The sequence below is a fragment of the Gymnogyps californianus genome, chromosome 2, assembly GCF_018139145.2.
Source record: "Gymnogyps californianus isolate 813 chromosome 2, ASM1813914v2, whole genome shotgun sequence".
In the NCBI taxonomy this organism is placed as follows: domain Eukaryota; kingdom Metazoa; phylum Chordata; class Aves; order Accipitriformes; family Cathartidae; genus Gymnogyps; species Gymnogyps californianus.
The window spans coordinates 167,655,559-167,673,977 of NC_059472.1; the positions used below are offsets into that span (position 1 = coordinate 167,655,559).

At 50.0% G+C, this 18,419-nt stretch overlaps 1 protein-coding gene across 1 annotated transcript; it reads left to right on the forward strand.

The window, feature by feature from the left end:
* Positions 1-15,685: 15,685 nt before the first annotated feature.
* On the forward strand, positions 15,686-15,862 carry LOC127012725 (40S ribosomal protein S27-like). The gene has a single exon (XM_050890959.1). It carries the CDS (start codon positions 15,686-15,688, stop codon positions 15,860-15,862), a length of 177 nt encoding a protein of 58 aa, XP_050746916.1.
* Positions 15,863-18,419: the final 2,557 nt, after the last annotated feature.

Consider the following 18,419-nt stretch of genomic DNA (forward strand, 5'->3'; position numbering starts at 1 on the left):
GAGTGTCACTCTCCCCTGCGGGCCCGGCCGGGGGAGGAGGAGGGAACGGAGCCACCGCTGGCCTCACGCCGAGCGCACTACCCTGCTAGCGCCGCGGGCGGGCTCTCGCCGCTCCGCCAATGGCACCGCGCCGCGCCCGCCGTCCGCCAATCCCCGCGAGCGCGGGCGGCGCAGGGCCGGGCGGGCGGCGGGCGGGGCTGAGGAGATGCTGTAGTGACAGGGCAGCGGGGTAGGGTGCGGCGCGGAGGGGCCATGGCGCTGGGTGGGGCGGGGCGGGCGGGCCGGGCCGGGCCGCGGGGAGAGGGGCCGCGGGGGCGGGCTGAGGGGAGTGCGGCGTGAGGGGGAGCCGCGAGGGGAAGGGGCATGGCTGAGGGGAACGCAGCGGAGGAGGAGGGCTGTGGGGCGATGGGGGTGAGGGAACGGCCCGAGGGGGAGCAGAGAGGGCAGGTGGCCGAGGGAAGAGGTGTGGGGAGGCGGGGGAGAGTGGGCTGAGGGGGATAGGGGCCTGGGGGGACGTGGCTGAGGAGAGAGGGAGCTGAGGGGACATGGCTGAAGAGACAGGGGGCCAAGGGAACATGGCTGAGGGGGAACAGAGAGAGGGCTGAGGAGACATGGCTGAGGGGGAACAGAGAGAGGGCTGAGGAGACGTGGCTGAGGGGGAACAGAGAGAGGGCTGAGGAGACGTGGCTGAGGGGAACAGAGAGAGGGCTGAGGGATGTGGCTAGGGGGAAGGCAGCTGAGGGGAAGCGGTGAGGGAGACGGCGGCTGGGGGAAGCGATGAGGGGGATGGCGTTGAGGGCACCTGGAGGTGATAGGGAAGGGCCCAAGGGGATACGGTGAGGAAACATGGGGCTGAGGGGAGATGGGGCTGTCAGGCACTGATGGGGCCTGAGCTCGGCTGGGGAGGCCCTGGGTGCTGGCGGGAGTGGGAGGGTGTCTTTGCAGCAGTGCTTTGGAGTTGGTGCAGTCTCTGGGGGGTGATAAGAGCAGGTCCTGTCCCCAGGCAGGGAGGAGCAACCCTGGCATTAGCGTGGCTACAGCGCTGACACACGGTGATGAACAGCAAGCAGCACATTTCGGTTCCTGGCAGCAAAGCTTTGTCATCTCACCTTTGGGGACCAAGATGGTTGTTCACAGAGACGGACAAGTTTGAGGGTGGATGATGGCTGACAGGGGATGAAGGAGATCCCATGGGTTGGGGAGGGTGAGGTGGGGTGGGAAAGGACTACATTTGGTGGGGGAGAGGATGTCCTTCTGGGAGCACGTGCATGCCTATAATGGACAGGAGGACTCACTGATGTGGTGAAGTAGCTGGAAGGAGGCTTGCTGTAAAACATAGTGTCCAGGGACAAATGGAGAGTTCACCCACCACTGGTGCTTTTGCTTAGATTCCACCGTGGCCCTTCTGGTCCAGAAGTGCAACCCTCCTTGCATGCAGGAGGACAGGAGAAGAAGATCTAGGGATGAAATGTAGATAGCAGGATGGTAAGTGATGAAAGAACGTGCTTTTTACAGCAGGCATAGTTGTAGAATCATAGAATCATAGAATGGTTTGGGTTGGAAGGGACCTTAAGGATCATCTGGTTCCAACCCCCCTGCCACGGGCAGGGACACCTTCCACCAGACCAGGTTGCTCCAAGCCCCATCCAGCCTGGCCTTGAACACTTCCAGGGAGGGGGCATCCACAGCTTCTCTGGGCAACCTGTGCCAGTGCCTCACCACCCTCACAGTGAAGAATTTCTTCCTTACATCTGATCTAAATCTCCCCTCTTTCAGTTTAAAGCCATTACCCCTTGTCCTACCACTACACTCCCTGACGCAGAGTCCCTCCCCAGCTTTCCTGCAGGCCCCCATTAAGTACTGTCAGGCCGCAATAAGGTCTCCCTGGAGCCTTCTCTTCTCCAGGCTGAACAACCCCAGCTCTCTCAGCCTTTCCTCATCAGGGAGGTGCTCCAGCCCTCGGATCATCTTCGTGGCCTCCTCTGGACCCGCTCCAACAGGTCCATGTCTTTCCTGTGCTGAGGACCCCAGAGCTGGACGCAGTACTGCAGGGGGGGTCTCACCAGAGCGGAGCAAAGGGGCAGAATCCCCTCCCTCGACCTGCTGGCCACGCTGCTGGTGATGCAGCCCAGGATAGGGTTGGCTTTCTGGGCTGCAAGCGCACATTGCCGGCTCATGTCCAGCTTTTCACCCACCAGTACCCCCAAGTCCTTCTCGGCCGGGCTGCTCTCAATCCACTCATTGCCCTGACCCCTGTGCAGGACCTTGCACTTGGCCTTGTTGAACTTCATGAGGTTCGCATGAGCCCACCTCTCAAGCCTGCTAAGGTCCCTCTGGATGGCATCCCTTCCCTCTAGAGTATCAACCACACCACTCGGCTTGGTGTCATCCGCAAACTTGCTGGGGGTGCACTCAATCACACTGTCCATGTCCCCAACAAAGATGTTAAATAATACTGGTTCCAATACAGACCCCTGAGGAACCCCACTCATTACTGGTCTCCACCCGGACACCGAACCATTGACGGCAACTCTTTGAGTGCGATCATCCAGCCAGTTCCTTATCCACCCAGTGGTCCATCCGTCAAATCCATGCCTCTCCATTTTAGAGACAAGGATGTTGTGTGGGTCAGTATCAAATGCTTTGCACAAGTCCAGGCAGGTGACACCAGTCACTCTTCCCTTATCCACCAATGCTGTAACCCCACCATAGAAGGCCACCAAATTTGTCAGGCACGATTTGCCCTTAGTGAAGCCGTGTAGTGCACATGGCTGAAACTCCCTCAGACAAGAGAAAGGTGAGACCATCCAGTATTGGTACAGTGACCACAACCACGCAGGAGGAACATTCAGCCTTATTCTTCATGGTTTAAACCATTACAACCCATTATGCGAGTTAATCCGGGAGGGAGGGAGCTCATCCCCTGTCTGTTGACAGCAAGGTTCCTGCACGTGCCCAAGGGGCATATGTGTCACTCATCTGACCAGAGGGAGCTACAGAGCTACTAAATCTCACGAAAGTATGTGACACGTTGGCCTGCTAGATAAGAAAATCAAAGTGTGGTGACTAAATTAAAACAAAAATAGGTGTGTCTCTTATGTCTGGTCACTTGAGGGAGGAAACACCCTTTGCATCAGGCTGTGGAAGGGGGCACACCCCATCCATGTAGAGTTAAGGTTGCAGCTTGTGCCTGCCGCCCTCCTCCCAAACTTGAGAGTGTGGGTACATTTCCAGGGCCAGAGCTTGTAAGGAGAAGACGGGGAGGGAAATCCCGTGTCCTGATGAAAGGCATATATATAACAACTGCTTGTACCATGTGCTATTTTTAAGCTCTAAGATAAAATAGCATCCTAATGGCTTTCTTTGGGAGGATCGGGCGACGGTTTGAATTTCAGGGCTGTCCCAGCCTACCCTGGGTTTCAGATCATCATAGGCTTAAAGATCCCTCTCTCTCCTCAGTAAATCCACCTCTCTTCTCCTCTGGAGCCTTTCTGCTAGCTGCTCTCCAAGACAGGGTAGACCCTGGTTCTAGTGCAGGACAGTAATTCCTGTGTCTGTGGAGCAGACATTGTAATACAACAAAAAGTAGGGGGTTACATCGGCGCCATGTTAGGGAGTATGTCTGACCACTGGGCTGACCCGCTTTTGGCTTCAAAAAGAACTTCTGGTTGTTCACCAAGCCTTGAATTTATTCCCCAAAAGAAAAACTTAAGAGTCCAAAGCCTACCCTTGAATGCACAGTGTCCACGCAGGAGCAAACTATTGGTGTTTTAAGGAGACAGAAGTGTCCAGACTTCACTCTGTCAAGCAACAGCTTTGATAACTCGCCCTGGTCCCTGCCAGGCACACCTATCATAAATCAGAGCGGGTAGCAGTCCTTTAATGCGATAGGTGTGTCCATTATAAACTACATGCTGCAGCAGGCAACTGTCCACCGTAATCCAAACATCCGTATTTCATTGCACAAGGGGATTCCTACTTTACAAAACCTGAATTTGTAAACCCTGGGAGGTGGGCTACCGTCAGCCCAAAAGCTGTGTTTTTTCCTTCCACTGAAACGAAGTAAATCTGTTTCTACAGCATGTAGCATCACAGTCCAGGCAGCTGTCTCCCATCACTGTTCTTCCATACACGTTGCTAGCTGAGAACAGATTCTTCTGCTTGTCTCATCCCCATCTACAGCTTCTTCTTTGTAATATGTGGCATGCTCCTTGCACATCTTAAGCTGTTATGGTTTTTTACCCTATTATGCATAGCTTCGCAGTACACTGAGGACTGGGCTTCCTGATTTTCTTAGATCCTGTCTTGCTTCAGCTGAAGCCAGTTGAATTTTTATCATTGGCATTGGAAGGAGCAGGATGGAAGAGAGTGTTTCATAGCTCGGCTTACATCTAAAGAACAGAATAACTTGTTCCTGACTAGAAGGAAGGAAGGAAAGGCAATACACAATACGAGCTGCACCTCTATCCTCCACACAGGTGAATTCCTGTAACTCTTCAGAAATCATCAATGTAAAGACAGGATGAAATCCCAACTGGACTTGTTCCTAGGTGAACAACTGACTGATGTGTTCTCTTAGCTGTTACTGTGCTTACAAGCCTAGCTTGCCCAGAAAAAATGATGGCTACTTTATTATTCTACCCGAGCTTAGCCTGGCTTTTGTGGGGCACTGTTTAATATGAAAATTCCTTGGTTTAGTTTAAAATCTGAAGTCTGCTCTTTGCTTTATGGGAGCAACTTTAGGACAGACTCCATTTGTTGCCTCCCCACATACTTCCTCTATGCAAAACTTCAGAGTATCTCATTTGTCTTTGTTTATCCCTCAAAAGAACATAACCTACTTCTCCACTTGCTTTTCCACCTGCCTTTCCAGACTCCCTGAGTCCTCTCTCAGCTATATTTGGCCTGAAAGAGAGGGCAGCATGAACCACTCGGTCATATGGTAGACAAAACCTATGAGACGCTATGGGTGTGTCTGTCCTTGTAATAGCAAGGGGGGATTATTCTTTTTGGGGGGGGGCAGGTGGAGGGAGAGAAGGTGTGTAGGCAAGGGCTCTGCCCTTTCATCAAGCCAGACAGTGCAAGTGGATGGGGGAAAGGGAAGGGGACCAGCTCACCTCCCTAACGAGTCCCTCCTCGCCAGGCCCATTAGCCCAGCAGGGCAGGTAAAGTAGGCCAGCAGTTAGGCTGCTCTAAGTGTAGGCCTGACTCATACCATGTGAGTCACTTGTGAGCACTGAGGGAGCTGGAAAGGGAGAGCTCACTTCTGGCGAGTGCTCGTTCATTGCCACTTTGATGGGAGCCAGCGCAAATTAAGGACGCTCTGTAACGTGGCAGGGTTTGGCTCTGCTGATTCCAGGGCATTGGCAGCAAAAGTCTTGGAGAGAAACAGTAATGAACTGTGCAGCTTTCTTGCCCATTTATCAAGAGTTTGTCATTCTCTCCTCAAAGCACATGATGTGATAGCCAAAGGTGAATCCTCAACATGAGAAGTGCTCGGGAGGCAGGGCTGCTGGGGTTTGTCCTGGCTCCGCAGGGATGCTGCTTTAAGAGCTGCTTGTTGCTGAGGGGTTCGCTGTCATTCCTCTGATTTGTCACTCATTTCAGACAGGCAGCAGAGCCAGTGGAGGGGTCATTTCCAAAAATGAGTGCTCGTCAGTGGCAGTTAGTAAGTAGTGAACCTGAACTCTCTAGAAAGAAAAAAAAAAAAAAAAAGAACCGGATCTATAAAGTGTTTGAGTAGAGCAGAGAATTGCCTCAACGCTTGTAGCAGCACCCAACAGACTCTCATTTTCAGGAAATTTAGGTTTCTGTATGCTTTTGAAAGTGAATGCCTGTAAGCATCTTGGAGAATTTGAATACTCTGACAAAACTAGCCTGCAGCTTTCACTCCCATGCCGCAGTCTTCACTTCATGTCCCCTTCCCTATCATGAATCAGGCATGCAAGTAGAAGCTAACTAGTCAGAGCGAGGCAGGACGCTGCTCCGGCGACAACAAAAGCATTGTGGGTCACTGGCAGATATTCACCAGCCAGACAGGGCTGTTATGCTCATCAAAGCTGACTCCAGCACAATGGAAGGCATGGAATTTTGGCCAGGGATCCCTGCCATCCCAGAGACCTGTCAAGTCTCTCTGACCGGTCATGGGATTTGCCTTGCAGCTGGCACACCCCGTGATCTCCTGATCTGGGATCTGTCCGTCAGCTGTAACCTGGTGTGTGGGGCCACAGAGGAGGAGGAGGGTGGCTGCGGTGCTGCACTGAGGCTGGGGGAGTAAGTACCACTGCTGAGAGCTTTGCAGTCCTGGGAGTGCCAGCAGAAAGCACGGCTCTAGCTGCTATCTGCATCGTAGATCCTACTTCGAGTGACCCAGGGCGTGGGACACTTCCCACACACAGCACGTGACCCAGACCATGGGCTTTCCCACACGGGAAGAGGAGAACCTGCAGAGGCTTGTCGTGATGTAGCAGCTGATATTTGCATCGTTCTTTATCTAAGCGGAGCCTTGTCCTGGGAAGCGCAGGGCAGCTTGGCCTTCTAGAGGGCTTAATCCTGCTCCTCTGCACTGGAGAGGGCTTTTAGCATCAGGTTGGCAGAGCTGATCTCTACTCTAGCCTGGGCCTTCATAAACCAAGCCCAATTATTCTGAGGCAGAAAAATTGAGTCTGCGCTGTAATGACAGAAGGAAATGTCCTCAGGAGTTTGCATGTAGCCTTGAGTTACCTTTTAGAAATAGGTTAACAGCTGGAGGGTCCATGTTTGTTTAAAGGGAAAAGATACACAGTACATGCCCTATATGATATGCTTTGTCCTAAGCAATTCTGCCATTCCGTTGATTTATATCTGGAGATTAAAGGATTTGCCTTTCAATCAAATTATTCTCCTCAAACTACCAAGTGGGGGAGAGGGGGGATTTTGATCACGTTCTCCACTCTGTGCAGCCATCCCTGGTGAAGCCACAGACATTTTCTCCCTTGCTGTGCGAAACATGCAGCTCACAAATTACTCCTGATCACTTTGATGGTGATTTGCTATTTCTGTCCTGCTTCTGGTGCACAGGACACTCGGGGGACAAGAGCGGGTGAGAGGTCTTTGGGCCCTAAGGAGCTTCCAGCCCGAACTAGACGGAGCATGTAACCAGGACTGACAAAAGCTGTGGGATGAGACAGAAGTGACTGTTCTGGGGAAAAGCAATCTGCAAAGAGTCCGGCTCCATTAGGCCCTGCAGGTCTGCAAGAAGTTTCATGCAAGTCAGATCCCTCACCAACAAGGAGAGTGTCTCAGGGGTCAGGGCCTAGTTTGTTTTAATTTTACTGTTCTCTTCCTTCCTCAGATGATCAGGTACAAGATAAGGCGCAGAAAGCAGCAGAGGGGAAAGTTTGGATCACTCATCTAGACACTGGAAGGAGCAGATCTGAGGGTGATGAGATGAAGGACACTGGTATCTGGAGGATTGCCGTGCCTCTGTTATGAGACGTGCTGTCATTGCTTGGACAGAATGAGGGAATTCTGAAAGGCAACCAAACCTCACGTCTTTTTAGTGTAGTACCTTGACTCTGATGGTAGCTGGTGCCAGGCGCGCTGTAACAGGCGCAGTCAATTTGCCAGGCCAAAATGGGGGTGATCTCCTCACGTTGGATCTCATCCTGCACTCTGATTGCTCGACTGGTTGAAGCTCTGGGACAGGAGGTTTAATACCCTTTCCATACCACTTGTTATGACTATTGTAGGCATTCCTGGGACCCAACGGTCCACTCCCTTTCTGAGTCCTAATAAGCCAGTGGCAACGCTTTCTTGTGGCAACAAGTTACACAGAGTAATGGTACATGTGCAAATTAATGGTTTGAAATGTGCTGCTTTCTAATTCCTTTGGTTTTGTGTTACATCAAAAAAGAAATGGAAGCTTCCTGCTTTACTTTCTCTTGGCCATTCAGTATTTTCTCTGGTTCCATCACGTAATTTCTGACTTTCCTTTTTTTCTCAGGTGGCCAATCTCTCAGTGTCTCATCATGTGCTCTTCTCTCTTCCATGGCTGCCCTCCCTGCCTTTGGTGAACTCTCTTGAATTCTCCAACTTCCCTGCTGTGGCGGGATGAGACGCTATGGGTATTGTCTTTGGAGAGACTATAGCGTTTACATACATTTCCTACATCACTCATCTGTGTTCCAATACTTTCATTATACTTCATCTTATTTCTCTTAAATCTCTAACATCTTGTTGTTCCTTTTGCTCTTAGACTAGGCAGAAGTCAGGACAGTGCTATGTACAGTAATGCCCAAGTTCACTTTCTGAAATGACGCAGTCGCTTTAGAAACCTGACACCCATGAAATTCCCCTTGGTTCGTCAAAATGGCTGAGAGCACTTTGGCTGTCTGAAGAATTCCCGGGGCATTCTCTGTTGTTTATTTTCAGTTTGGGCAGCTAGTCCATTTGCATGAACCCTATGAAGGACTTGTGGGATGGAAAGACCGTATGCGTGATGCTCATCCACAGCTGTGCAGCCACTGCTGGTCCCATTTTGCTCACTCATCAGTTCAGACATGCAAATAAAGGGTGTGTAGCCTTCATTTATATGCTTTAGCTTTAAATATGAGCCGCACATGAAAATTGCATGAAAAACATCTTTTCAGGCTAGAAGCAAGCCCTCTGTGTGGATTAAAGGCAGTGTCACATTAGCAGCAAGGACAGAGCTCAGCCCTTCTTGATCAAAAGCTTCTTTCCCCTGCAGCTTGAGCCGATGGAGGCAGCAGTATAGTCCCTATGCCAAACACAAATTACTCACATACAGTACAGCAGAAGGCAGAGATCTTCGTATGCGTAACACCCAGCTCACTGCAGCGTCACCTGGGAGCCTCATGAGAAGTGTTTTGACAAGCCAGAGATGGTCCACTGTCCCTGCAAGCCCCTCAGCACCAACCAGTTGTGCTGGGCTGAACTGACTGCCCAGCACCTGAGCGGGCAGTACAGTCATTTGCCTTTACCAGCTAACGGAGCCCACCCAGCTTAGCAGACGTGGAGCACCGGGCTGTGGCAGATGGACCTTCCAAAACATTCTAATGTGTTACCTCACTGAGACGAGTTTTTCAGGCGTGCAATTGGAGAGGTTTTCTGAATCTGCTCCCAAACCCTGGCTGCCAAAACAGAGTGGAGTATACGAACCAGAGCTAAATCAGCTAACCCTTCAGGCTGGGGTTAGAGAGGTGATCTCCAAGGAATCATCTCACATCCAAAACTGTAGTAGGAAAAAAAGGAAGGTACTGGCTGGGATGAGGGCGTAACTGCTAGAAACTGGCCCAAAGGAGAAAAGTGACAGTGCATCACTGTGCTGTATGACATGGCTGCAGCAGATATAGCTACTTGAATTATATATAAAAGAGGGTGGATGACATTAGAATTAAAAGTTGCCTGAAAATGCTGAAGGATGAAACTCAATCTGTCATATAAAAATTTAATTACCATGTTGTTAAACCCAAGCTTTCTGGAAGAGACAAAGTAAACACAGTTTCTAGAAGACTGTTTCTTCCCTTGGGACTCCATAACAGACCGGGAGACCTGATTGCGAAATTACATCATTGCCAGTAGAAAAAAAAAAATACGCAGACAACATCCAAAGCTTATGCTCAAAGGCCACAAACTGCAATATTTTTTCTGCATATCTTTCTGCTCTCGCTTTAAAAAGAAATGAGAGCTGGGGGAAATGACAGCAGCTCTCATTACTATGGGTGAGAATTCCCATTTAAATTCTTATTCATCTTCCAAAAATGAGAGACTTTAAGGAAGGGGGTGGAGAGGGGAGGGAATGCACTCCGGTTGCTTGGAATAGAAATACAACTCGCTCATACAAAGCATGGAAAATAATGATAATCTGATGAAAAAAATCTTGGCAGCCTATGAAATTCAGAAAAGGAAGGAGGGGAGAGAAAATGCAGAAGACTGTAGAAAGTCTGAGCAGTTGCAGAAGTTAAACTCAGCAAGAAGGCTGAGACAGCCCCCCCAGCGGCGTTTCATGAGCGTCATTGGGTAAAACATGCTTTGGGGAGAGCAAGCAGGTACTTAGGGCCCAACAAAGGAGGGCTATTGGGGACTGATTTTAAGTATTATTTTGGCGTTTAATTTTTGCAGTCAAGAGGAATTATCACAGAAAATAGCATGGCAGCAGACAGGCAGAAATTAAGGAAAATTTAGGCACACCTCTGTGAATCGAACGTAATTGGAAGCATTCACCAGACAAGGATCCAGCCAACCAAATAGCCCAACTCAACTATTTTCAAGTTTTTGATAAGCTGAATGAATCACTATTAGCAGCACTTAACTGTGAAGTGGTATCTGTATTAAAGACTGCCTTTTAAGGAGAAGAAAACAAACTCTGAAGGAATCAAAGCGCCCTTCATCTAAACTACTCCCAAATTATTTGATTTGAAGAAGGTTTGTGGCAGCTGGGAAAATTATGGGCATGAAATGCCACAAAATAAGTGATAAAGACCTCTATAAATAGAAGTCTTCAGTGCCAGCATCAGTCAATAAACAGAGAATCGTACAGATAGAGCGAGCGTGGGAAAAATGAATCCTAGAGAAGGAGTGAAAAAGATTACAAGAGAGTCATGAAGACAGAAGATCAGAAAGCTATGTCGCAATTAACTCATTTAAAAGAGTATGGTTGAATATGTTGGCGACAGACGCCGGCAAGCAAACCTTTAGGAACATAAAGATGCCATATGAAAGTGAAGAAGATATTGGCTTGAAAGCCTGAAATTACGCAAGAATTCTTTCCTAAATTAAAAACAATCCCCAAAGGTCATTACACATCATAATGAAATACATGCTACTGTTGCCGCTTAATATAAAATCCTCTAGTCCTCAAATAGCCCAAGTTCTGGAGTTGCTCAAGTAGATCTGCAAGCAGCAGACTAGCTGAAGATACATGGGGTTGATTAAACCTGAAATTTTAGGTAACAGGAGAAACTGTAGAGGCAACAGGGAGTTTGAAAAGCTGTGGGGACCGATAGTATCCAGACAAATGTCACAAGGTATTTAAGGCAAATGTCACAAGGTATTTAAGGCATTGTTAGCACATCCCTGAGGGGTGACCTTCAGGCCATTCCTTTCAAGAGGAACGTCCACAGTCCATGAAAGAAACTACTGTAGTTGTTCACCTGGTGAGAGGAGCCTTTCCTGTGTGCAGTTCTTAGAGGCCCATATCATTACTAAATCGCTGTTTAAAGGTTTTAGCAAAAATACTAGCTAGTGAACTGCAGACTGTGCTTGTGGTTTATACAAACCCCAAATGAAACTGGATGAAGCAAGGACAATGTTCAGATCCTGCTAACAGAGCACTTGGAAACTTTCATAGTGCTTGCTTTTAGCCAGCAGAGAACCTTTTAATTTTAGCTGTATGAATCTCTCATTGTAGAGTTTTGGAAAGGGAGCTCTCTGATTGAAGTTGTGTCCCATGTGGACATCCCTCCCATATTTTGTTAATGGACAACTTCTGTCAGTGTCAGCCCCAAAGCAGTTTTAAAAGTCAATGAATTAATTCTCCTCTGTCTGAGAACAGGCTCCAATGCCTATTGTCTCCTCTGCTTGGCCATGGAGTCTTTGGAAGAGAGAATAAGGGATAATCAGTTTGTCAGAACTGTCAGGAACGCACTGCACCGAGCTTTACATGCTGATGGAGCAGTGCTGGTTGTAACCAGCCCAAACATTTCCCTAAGATTAGTATCTATCTAAATAAATCCATTGCTTTGGGAAAGCATCTGCTTTTGAATTAAATTATTCCAGATCTGAATATTAGCAATATTTTTGCTAAACTTGAGCTGTCACCCTACCAGGGCATGATTAAATATTAGTCTGCAACATACTCCTCAGGAAACCTGAGAAGTAAAATGTGAAACCACTGAGAAGAGCCAAACGACTTAAATGTCAAATTGCTGCTTCAGCAAATGGAAGCAGATTTGGAGCGCTGGGGGAATATGCAATTTCTGGGTTGAGAAGATGAGCCACAGCCATAATGAATGTTTTGCCAAGCCTATATCTGGTTTCAAAATCTTCCCACAGTCATCCCAAATAAGCATTGGTGAGAATGCAATGTTATTAGAAAGGGGACAGAATAAGAACAGCCTGAGCATTAATGAATGAATGTAGGTTTGTAACAGAGGCTTGTTAAATTGGGGGAACTAGCTCAAAGGTTTTAAAATGGAGTCGTGTCTCTTGCAAAAGCGGGAATGGGGAAAGCAGACTGTATGCTGAGCCTGCGCTCAGTGGGTCCCCACTAGAGCTCGAAAAGCAGAGCCCTGCAGCCTCACACCGCTGCCGCTTTCAACCTCTCGTCCTCCTGATGCGCCCACCGAGCACACGGCAGCACCAGGATGCTCCTCCGTGCCGCTCCGTGTGTCCTGCGGCCCTCAGAGGAGAGCTGCGTCCGCTTTCCACAAGTGTGAGGTCTGCTCCGTCTGGCATACATCCGTGTGTCCCTGTTTGCATGTGGGGATCTCCGGGGCTCCCACCCAGTGGGCTGATCCCTGCGGTGATCCTGGACTTGTGCCACTGCCTCCAGCAGAGTCACGAGCTACAACAGGCACAGTGGAGTGGAAACCCTTAGGGACAGCTCTGACTCCTCCAGATCACAGAGCACAGAGACAGGAGAGGAAATAAAAATGCATGCGTGGTAGCAAAGTGGGGTGGGATTCAGCATGGCCGAAGAGCAGAAAAGGGCCTGTTTGGAGAGCTGCTAGACAGGCTCTCCCGGGTACTGTGGGATGGGACCAAGGCCATAGTCTCAAAGGGAAAGTGGCCAGAGGGCCTGTAGCGCACCTGATTTCCCTTCTTTATCGGGCAAAAAGCCGTGAGTGTAATTATTGCTGCACTGCCCTGTGTTAATGAAAGAAAAGAATCACTGCCTCCGAAAATGCATTCATATATTTTAGCAGAGGTTACTCTTTTTTTTTTTTTTTTTGGTACTTCTATTAGGAAGAAAATTAACTCTATCCCAGCCAAAACCAGGACACTGGGACAGAAGCAGACAGGCATTGCTCTTTCTCAGCAGTTTTAACCCTTAATCGTGAAATAGGAGATTTAAGCACTGGGAAAGCAAAGAAATACTTGAAGTTGGCCAGCTGGTCACTAAAGAAACTTCCCTGACTTATTTAGAAACTAAAACAAACTCTGCTAGTCTTCTGGTTAAGCCTGTAGGGCCATACTCGGGCAGCAAACACCACCCCGATCCCCGTGCTGTATGTTACCGGTTGGCTGTGGGCCACCGGAGCCGAGAGGAAGGGCTGGAGCTAGGGAGATCAGAGGAATCGGGACCACCTGAGTCCTCGCAGCTTCAAAATCCTGTCATTTCATTGCAGTGACGGTGCCTGCCCACTGAGGAGACTTGCAAGCAAAATATATAATTTTTTCCTTTGCTGACAAGGTTGTGTACCAAACTCCCCGTGCACTGCCGCAGAGTCAGGCTTTAGTCTGGGAGAAGAGAACCGACGACTTCATTTGGCAGCATGATGAAAGAACATCGATGTAAGTATTGTTTCTAAGGTTCCTCATAGGGTTAGATTAAAAGATAGGTCAGAAGAAATCTTGAAGGGATGGTGATGAAAGAGAAATTTTGTGTTTGTATGGTAAACATGCCCAGTTATTAAAGAGTATTAGGATGCGATTTGTAACCAAATATTACAAATATGGCTATTTATTACCAAATGATCCTGTGGTAATCCCTTGGGGCTTTCCAGCCAGAATGCTCAGGCACGAAGAATGGAGAGATAATCTCTCTTCTAGCAGTTGACGACAGACAGCCTCTTGTTCAGAGAGGAAAATCAGGCCAAAACTGAAAGAACAGTTCAAAAAAAGGAAGTCTATTGTTAAGGGAAGGCTGGCGTATCAGCGACCTACTGCACAAAACCAAAAAGTGCACAAATGAGGTGCTTAGCTGTTTTGTTGCCATTTATTTATTACTGAAAATAGACATAGCTGAAAACAATTAGCATATTTTTAAACACTAATGTTTGTTAAAAAAATATCTTCTTTCCTGCCAGGACAGCTGAGGGGAGCTTAATAAAATATCAGAAATGACATCCTGATGTTGTGCAGAGGCTAGCTCCGCAGCCTGCAGAATAGAGCTCTTTCAGCTGAGTCTTGCAGTGATTAAGTCTGGTTCTAATATTTACAGGCCATTAATTTTAAAGCATTTAAAGTTGCTAAACAAAGAGACAGCATAAAATAGCTATTCTATGCATATACATATGTATAATGATGTGCAGTACAGGATTGCTACTATTGTTTCCTCATAAGGCGTTCTTGAAAATGAGTAGATGACGTTGCTCTCTGTCATCAACAAAGACCTGCGGGTGCCTGCGGCAGGTCGCTGCTCACCGCCGGCACGGCTCTGTGTGCGATGGGGAGGCGGGTAGCTAAAGGAACAACAAGGGGGAAGGGATTCAGGATGCTGCCAAACCCCACATTTCTAAAAAGGCCGGGGCTTTCATGCCTGCATCTGTTGTGCCCACCTTGAACATCCCACATCTGTGGAAGCGAGGCTCAGGGTTTGCCGAAAAGTACCTTTTGCCCAGTTTGTCCAGCCAGGCATATAAAAAACATTAAGGATCATGAGTACTACCATTTGTACAAATGTTGCAGTAGTACTATTTGTACCAATCTTGGCTGCTGTTATTTGAATATTGAAATTCTTCTCAGTGGAAGTTTGGTGAAACGGGAAGGTGCCCCAGGGCATTGGTTATGGTGGGGAGAGAAGATGGTAAATCTCTGTGTCTCTTGGACTCCTTCAAGTGCTACGTACTGAAAGTCCCTGTGTACGCAGCTGAGCCGTGAAGAGCTGAAGTATTTTGTTCTTTTCAACTGGAACAGCTTCTCCTCCTAGGCTGATTAAAATGTCTTGTAATGGATGCTTCGAGCAACCTGATACCGTGACTCAACTGAAATCCAGCCCTGGATGAGCTGGCTGCCCGGAGATCTGCTGCAGAGGCAGTTCTTGATAGGCCTGGTCTGCTGGAGAGCGGAACAATGCTCGCCGCAGCAGAGAGGCAGCCTGATTGCACAGGGGACTGCAGGAAATTATGGCAAAGACCAGCTCTGTTTGGAAATAACTGAGTTATTTATGAGTGGGTGGGTGTCTACATACTTTTGTCAATAGCAACATCATTCTAGAGAAAGAAAAGTCTATTCTAGCTGTCCTGTGGCGAGGGAGGAGAGAGAGCCTAGCTTACTGTGCAGGGATCTACTCATCACTTCCAGGAGGAAGAAGAAGCATCTGAACCCCAATTTTGCCATCAAAGTATTCAGCAAGGTACGGAAGCTCGTTGAGCTCCTACTCAGTTTTAGCCAAAAGCAGAGTGTGAATGCTTAGCTGCAGAAATGGGAGAGGAAGCTACTTTAAGGCCTGTTAACCTAATGCTTTTTGTTTTTCTCAGGCTTTCTTACTGCAGCCCCACTAACATGCAGGAGGGTGTGAATGCGTGTAGCAGCCAGCGTTTCCTGCCACCCGCCAGCTGCCTGTGTCTGTGAATGTTCCCTCTGCAGCCGAGCAGCCCTGGGTCAGAGCCCAGGCTCAAATCCAGACTCGCTGCTCTTGACTCTGCACAAACATGCTTCTGACAAAAAGGACTTGTGCATCCATCTGAGGAAGAAAAGAGGCAGCACAAGAGCAGCTGGCTCCAAGTCCAGCTCCTGCTTCATGGATATGAAATGTCCATGTTGCTGCAAATTCCCTGCTGTATTCAGCCATGCTCAGCGCAGCTCGGGGTCTGTGCTGCTCCGCTCAGCTCTGCTGCACCAGCCCACCGGAGCAGAGGCAGGGCTCATGGAAAGCTGCTCTGTCAGGCAGAAGCAACGACATGTGTGTGTGAGGTGAATGAAACACAGATGAGAAGGTGAATAAGACCCTGAGGCTCGATGACTCACCTAAGCACCATGGTGCTCCCAGACTGCTGTACGGTGATACCCCAGGCATGTGGTGCCGGAGCTGCTCAGGAGCCGGTGTGTGGTCTCAGCCCATCTCAGCCTGAGCGCTGGAGCACTCTGCAGGGTGAGGGTCTGCGTACACCCGGGGGCTCCGTGCAGCCCACCCTCTCCCTCACACGGGCTGGATAGAGCAAACAAAGGGCAGACCTGAGCATCCAGCCAGGATCCCAGGCACAGCATGGAGGCTTTGAGCTTGCACAGCAGCTTGGCAGATAGCCAGCGATGAAGACGGGGAGCGTGGCAGATACAGCCTTCAGCTTACGTATGGCTGCTCCCCATCTCACGAGGCCTGAGCATCAGCACAGCCCAGGGTCAGCAGGTCTGCCGGCATCCAGCAAAGCCCACGCGGAAATTCCCAGAGCGTTTTTCTATGAGGCACTGCTGGTTGTTTCTCTTCCAATCCCAGCACCCGTTAGCCAAACCCTGCACTTCTTCCTCAGCCACAATCCCCCTGAAATCTGCTTCTCCCAGCAGCTGCGGGGCTGCTCTCCCCCTTCCCAGTCCTCTCTGCCGACGCAGGCACTGCCAGCCAGCCGGCCTCCGTGCTCGGGATCAGCTCCCAGCTGCCAGGAGTTTCCTGGTGTTGAGAGGGGCATTGGGGAATTGTTTTCCATGAGCTCCAGCTGCTGTTTAGCAGCGTGCAACAACAGCACGAGAGCCCTCCAGGCCTCCACGCCACAGCCTCCGTGCGCGACAGCCACTTGCCTCTTTGAACCCTGTCCATGCTGTGGCAATAACAATCGTGCTTTTGTCTCCTCGGTCGGAACGTCTTTGTTTCAACTGTCAGCTATCCAGGCAAGAGACGGTCTTCCAGGCCACGGACACACGTTCGTTTTGCAAACAGCTGCCGCAGTTTAAGATGATACCCCGCTCCTGCTGTCCCCTTTCCGAGCTGTTGTTCCAGTTTCTGATGCCTAGCAGAGCTGGTGGACCTGGGGCTGAGAGCAGTCCCTTCTCTGCTGCGAACCCCACGGCAGGGCTTGTTGACACAGCACAAAAGGTGGGTTGAAATGACAGATCAGATCTTGCCTGATGTGAGTTTGGGGTGAAATTCCCTTAGGAACAGGCCCTGGCCACAGAGTGAGGCCAGACCAGGCGAGGAGTAGGGCGTTAGTGAGTGGAGAGAGCCCCAGTCCCCCACTCGCTGCCCCCAGGACCCCGTACCCCACAGCCTCTGGTGCAGGGGTTTGCTGTTATCGCGGCTCTTGACAAAAAGCAGATTGTGAATGACTCGGATGGTCCCACCAGCGCAGCAGCCAGCTAAAGAGTCAGCTGTGAGCAGCTGGGAACAGTAATACATTAAACAGCCTCAGCAGGATCCAAAAGACATCTGTGCACAGCCGTAGTGCGTGTGCATGTGCGTGTGCATGTGTGCGTGTGTGTGCACGTAGAGCCTGTAGCACAACAAAGCTGTGATCTCAAGCAATGCTTCTGCAGCTAATCAGAGAGCGACTTTGGGCAGTCATTTAAGCAAGTGGTGTTGTAAATGATGGCTCTGCCCCGGTAATCTCTCCTTCCGGAGCCGAGGGAGGAGCGGGTCCTGCTGGTTTCTGACGGGAGAAGCTGGAGGTGAGGAGAGAGCCTCCGAGGGCGGGAGGTGAAGCTGAAGAAGGGCTCCCCGCACCCCCTCTCTGCAGCTGTACCCCAGTCAGCTCGGGCTGAGCCTGGCGAGACCCAAGGAAGGGGACGCTGGCCGCGCCCTTGGCATTTCACCAAACACCTCCCCAGCCCCTGCGCGAGGCTGTCGTGGCGTGTTCTTGCTCTTACCCCCGCAGCGGTGCAGCCAGGGGAGAGCAAGGGGAGACGCCAGCTAGATGTGAGCTCCCTGCTGTCACCAAGTTTCCTAAAATAATCCTGCGGCGCAGGGTAAGTCACCGTGGGCCCCTGCCCCTCCGCTGGCTGTGGATGTTTGTGTAACTAGAGACACAGGGACGGCGCAGCGAGAGCCCTCCTTCAGAAAGGACGGGCAGCTTTTTATCGGGAATATCTTGGTCTGACCACTGTCCACAATGGTCTTCAGAGATGGTCTGAAAGCTAACCAGAAAACTGAGGGGGTCTGCAGTGGGCCTGGGAGTGAGCTTGGAGGTGGGAAACGGGGATTTCTGAATGTGCTAGAGCTGGCGAGGGTGGGGAGGAGAGGACATCCTCCACCCATCCGTGGAGAGCACAGGCAGCTCTGGGCTCCAGGACCTGAGCGACACATAGTGCCGGATGCACGGAGACTCGGCACAGGGCCTCGGTCTCTCACTCCCTCTGAGCATCTTTGGGATTTAACCGGTGCGGTGCAGTGCTTTAGGGACAGGTTTCACCCCAGGGGAGAAAGGGACAGTGAGAAGCTCTGCCAAACTAACGCACCCGTTCCTCCAGCTAGCCAGGCTTGCTTGCACAAGCTGAAGAGGCTGCACTGCTTCCCATTAAAAGATCATTATCTTCCTCGGCAATTGTTT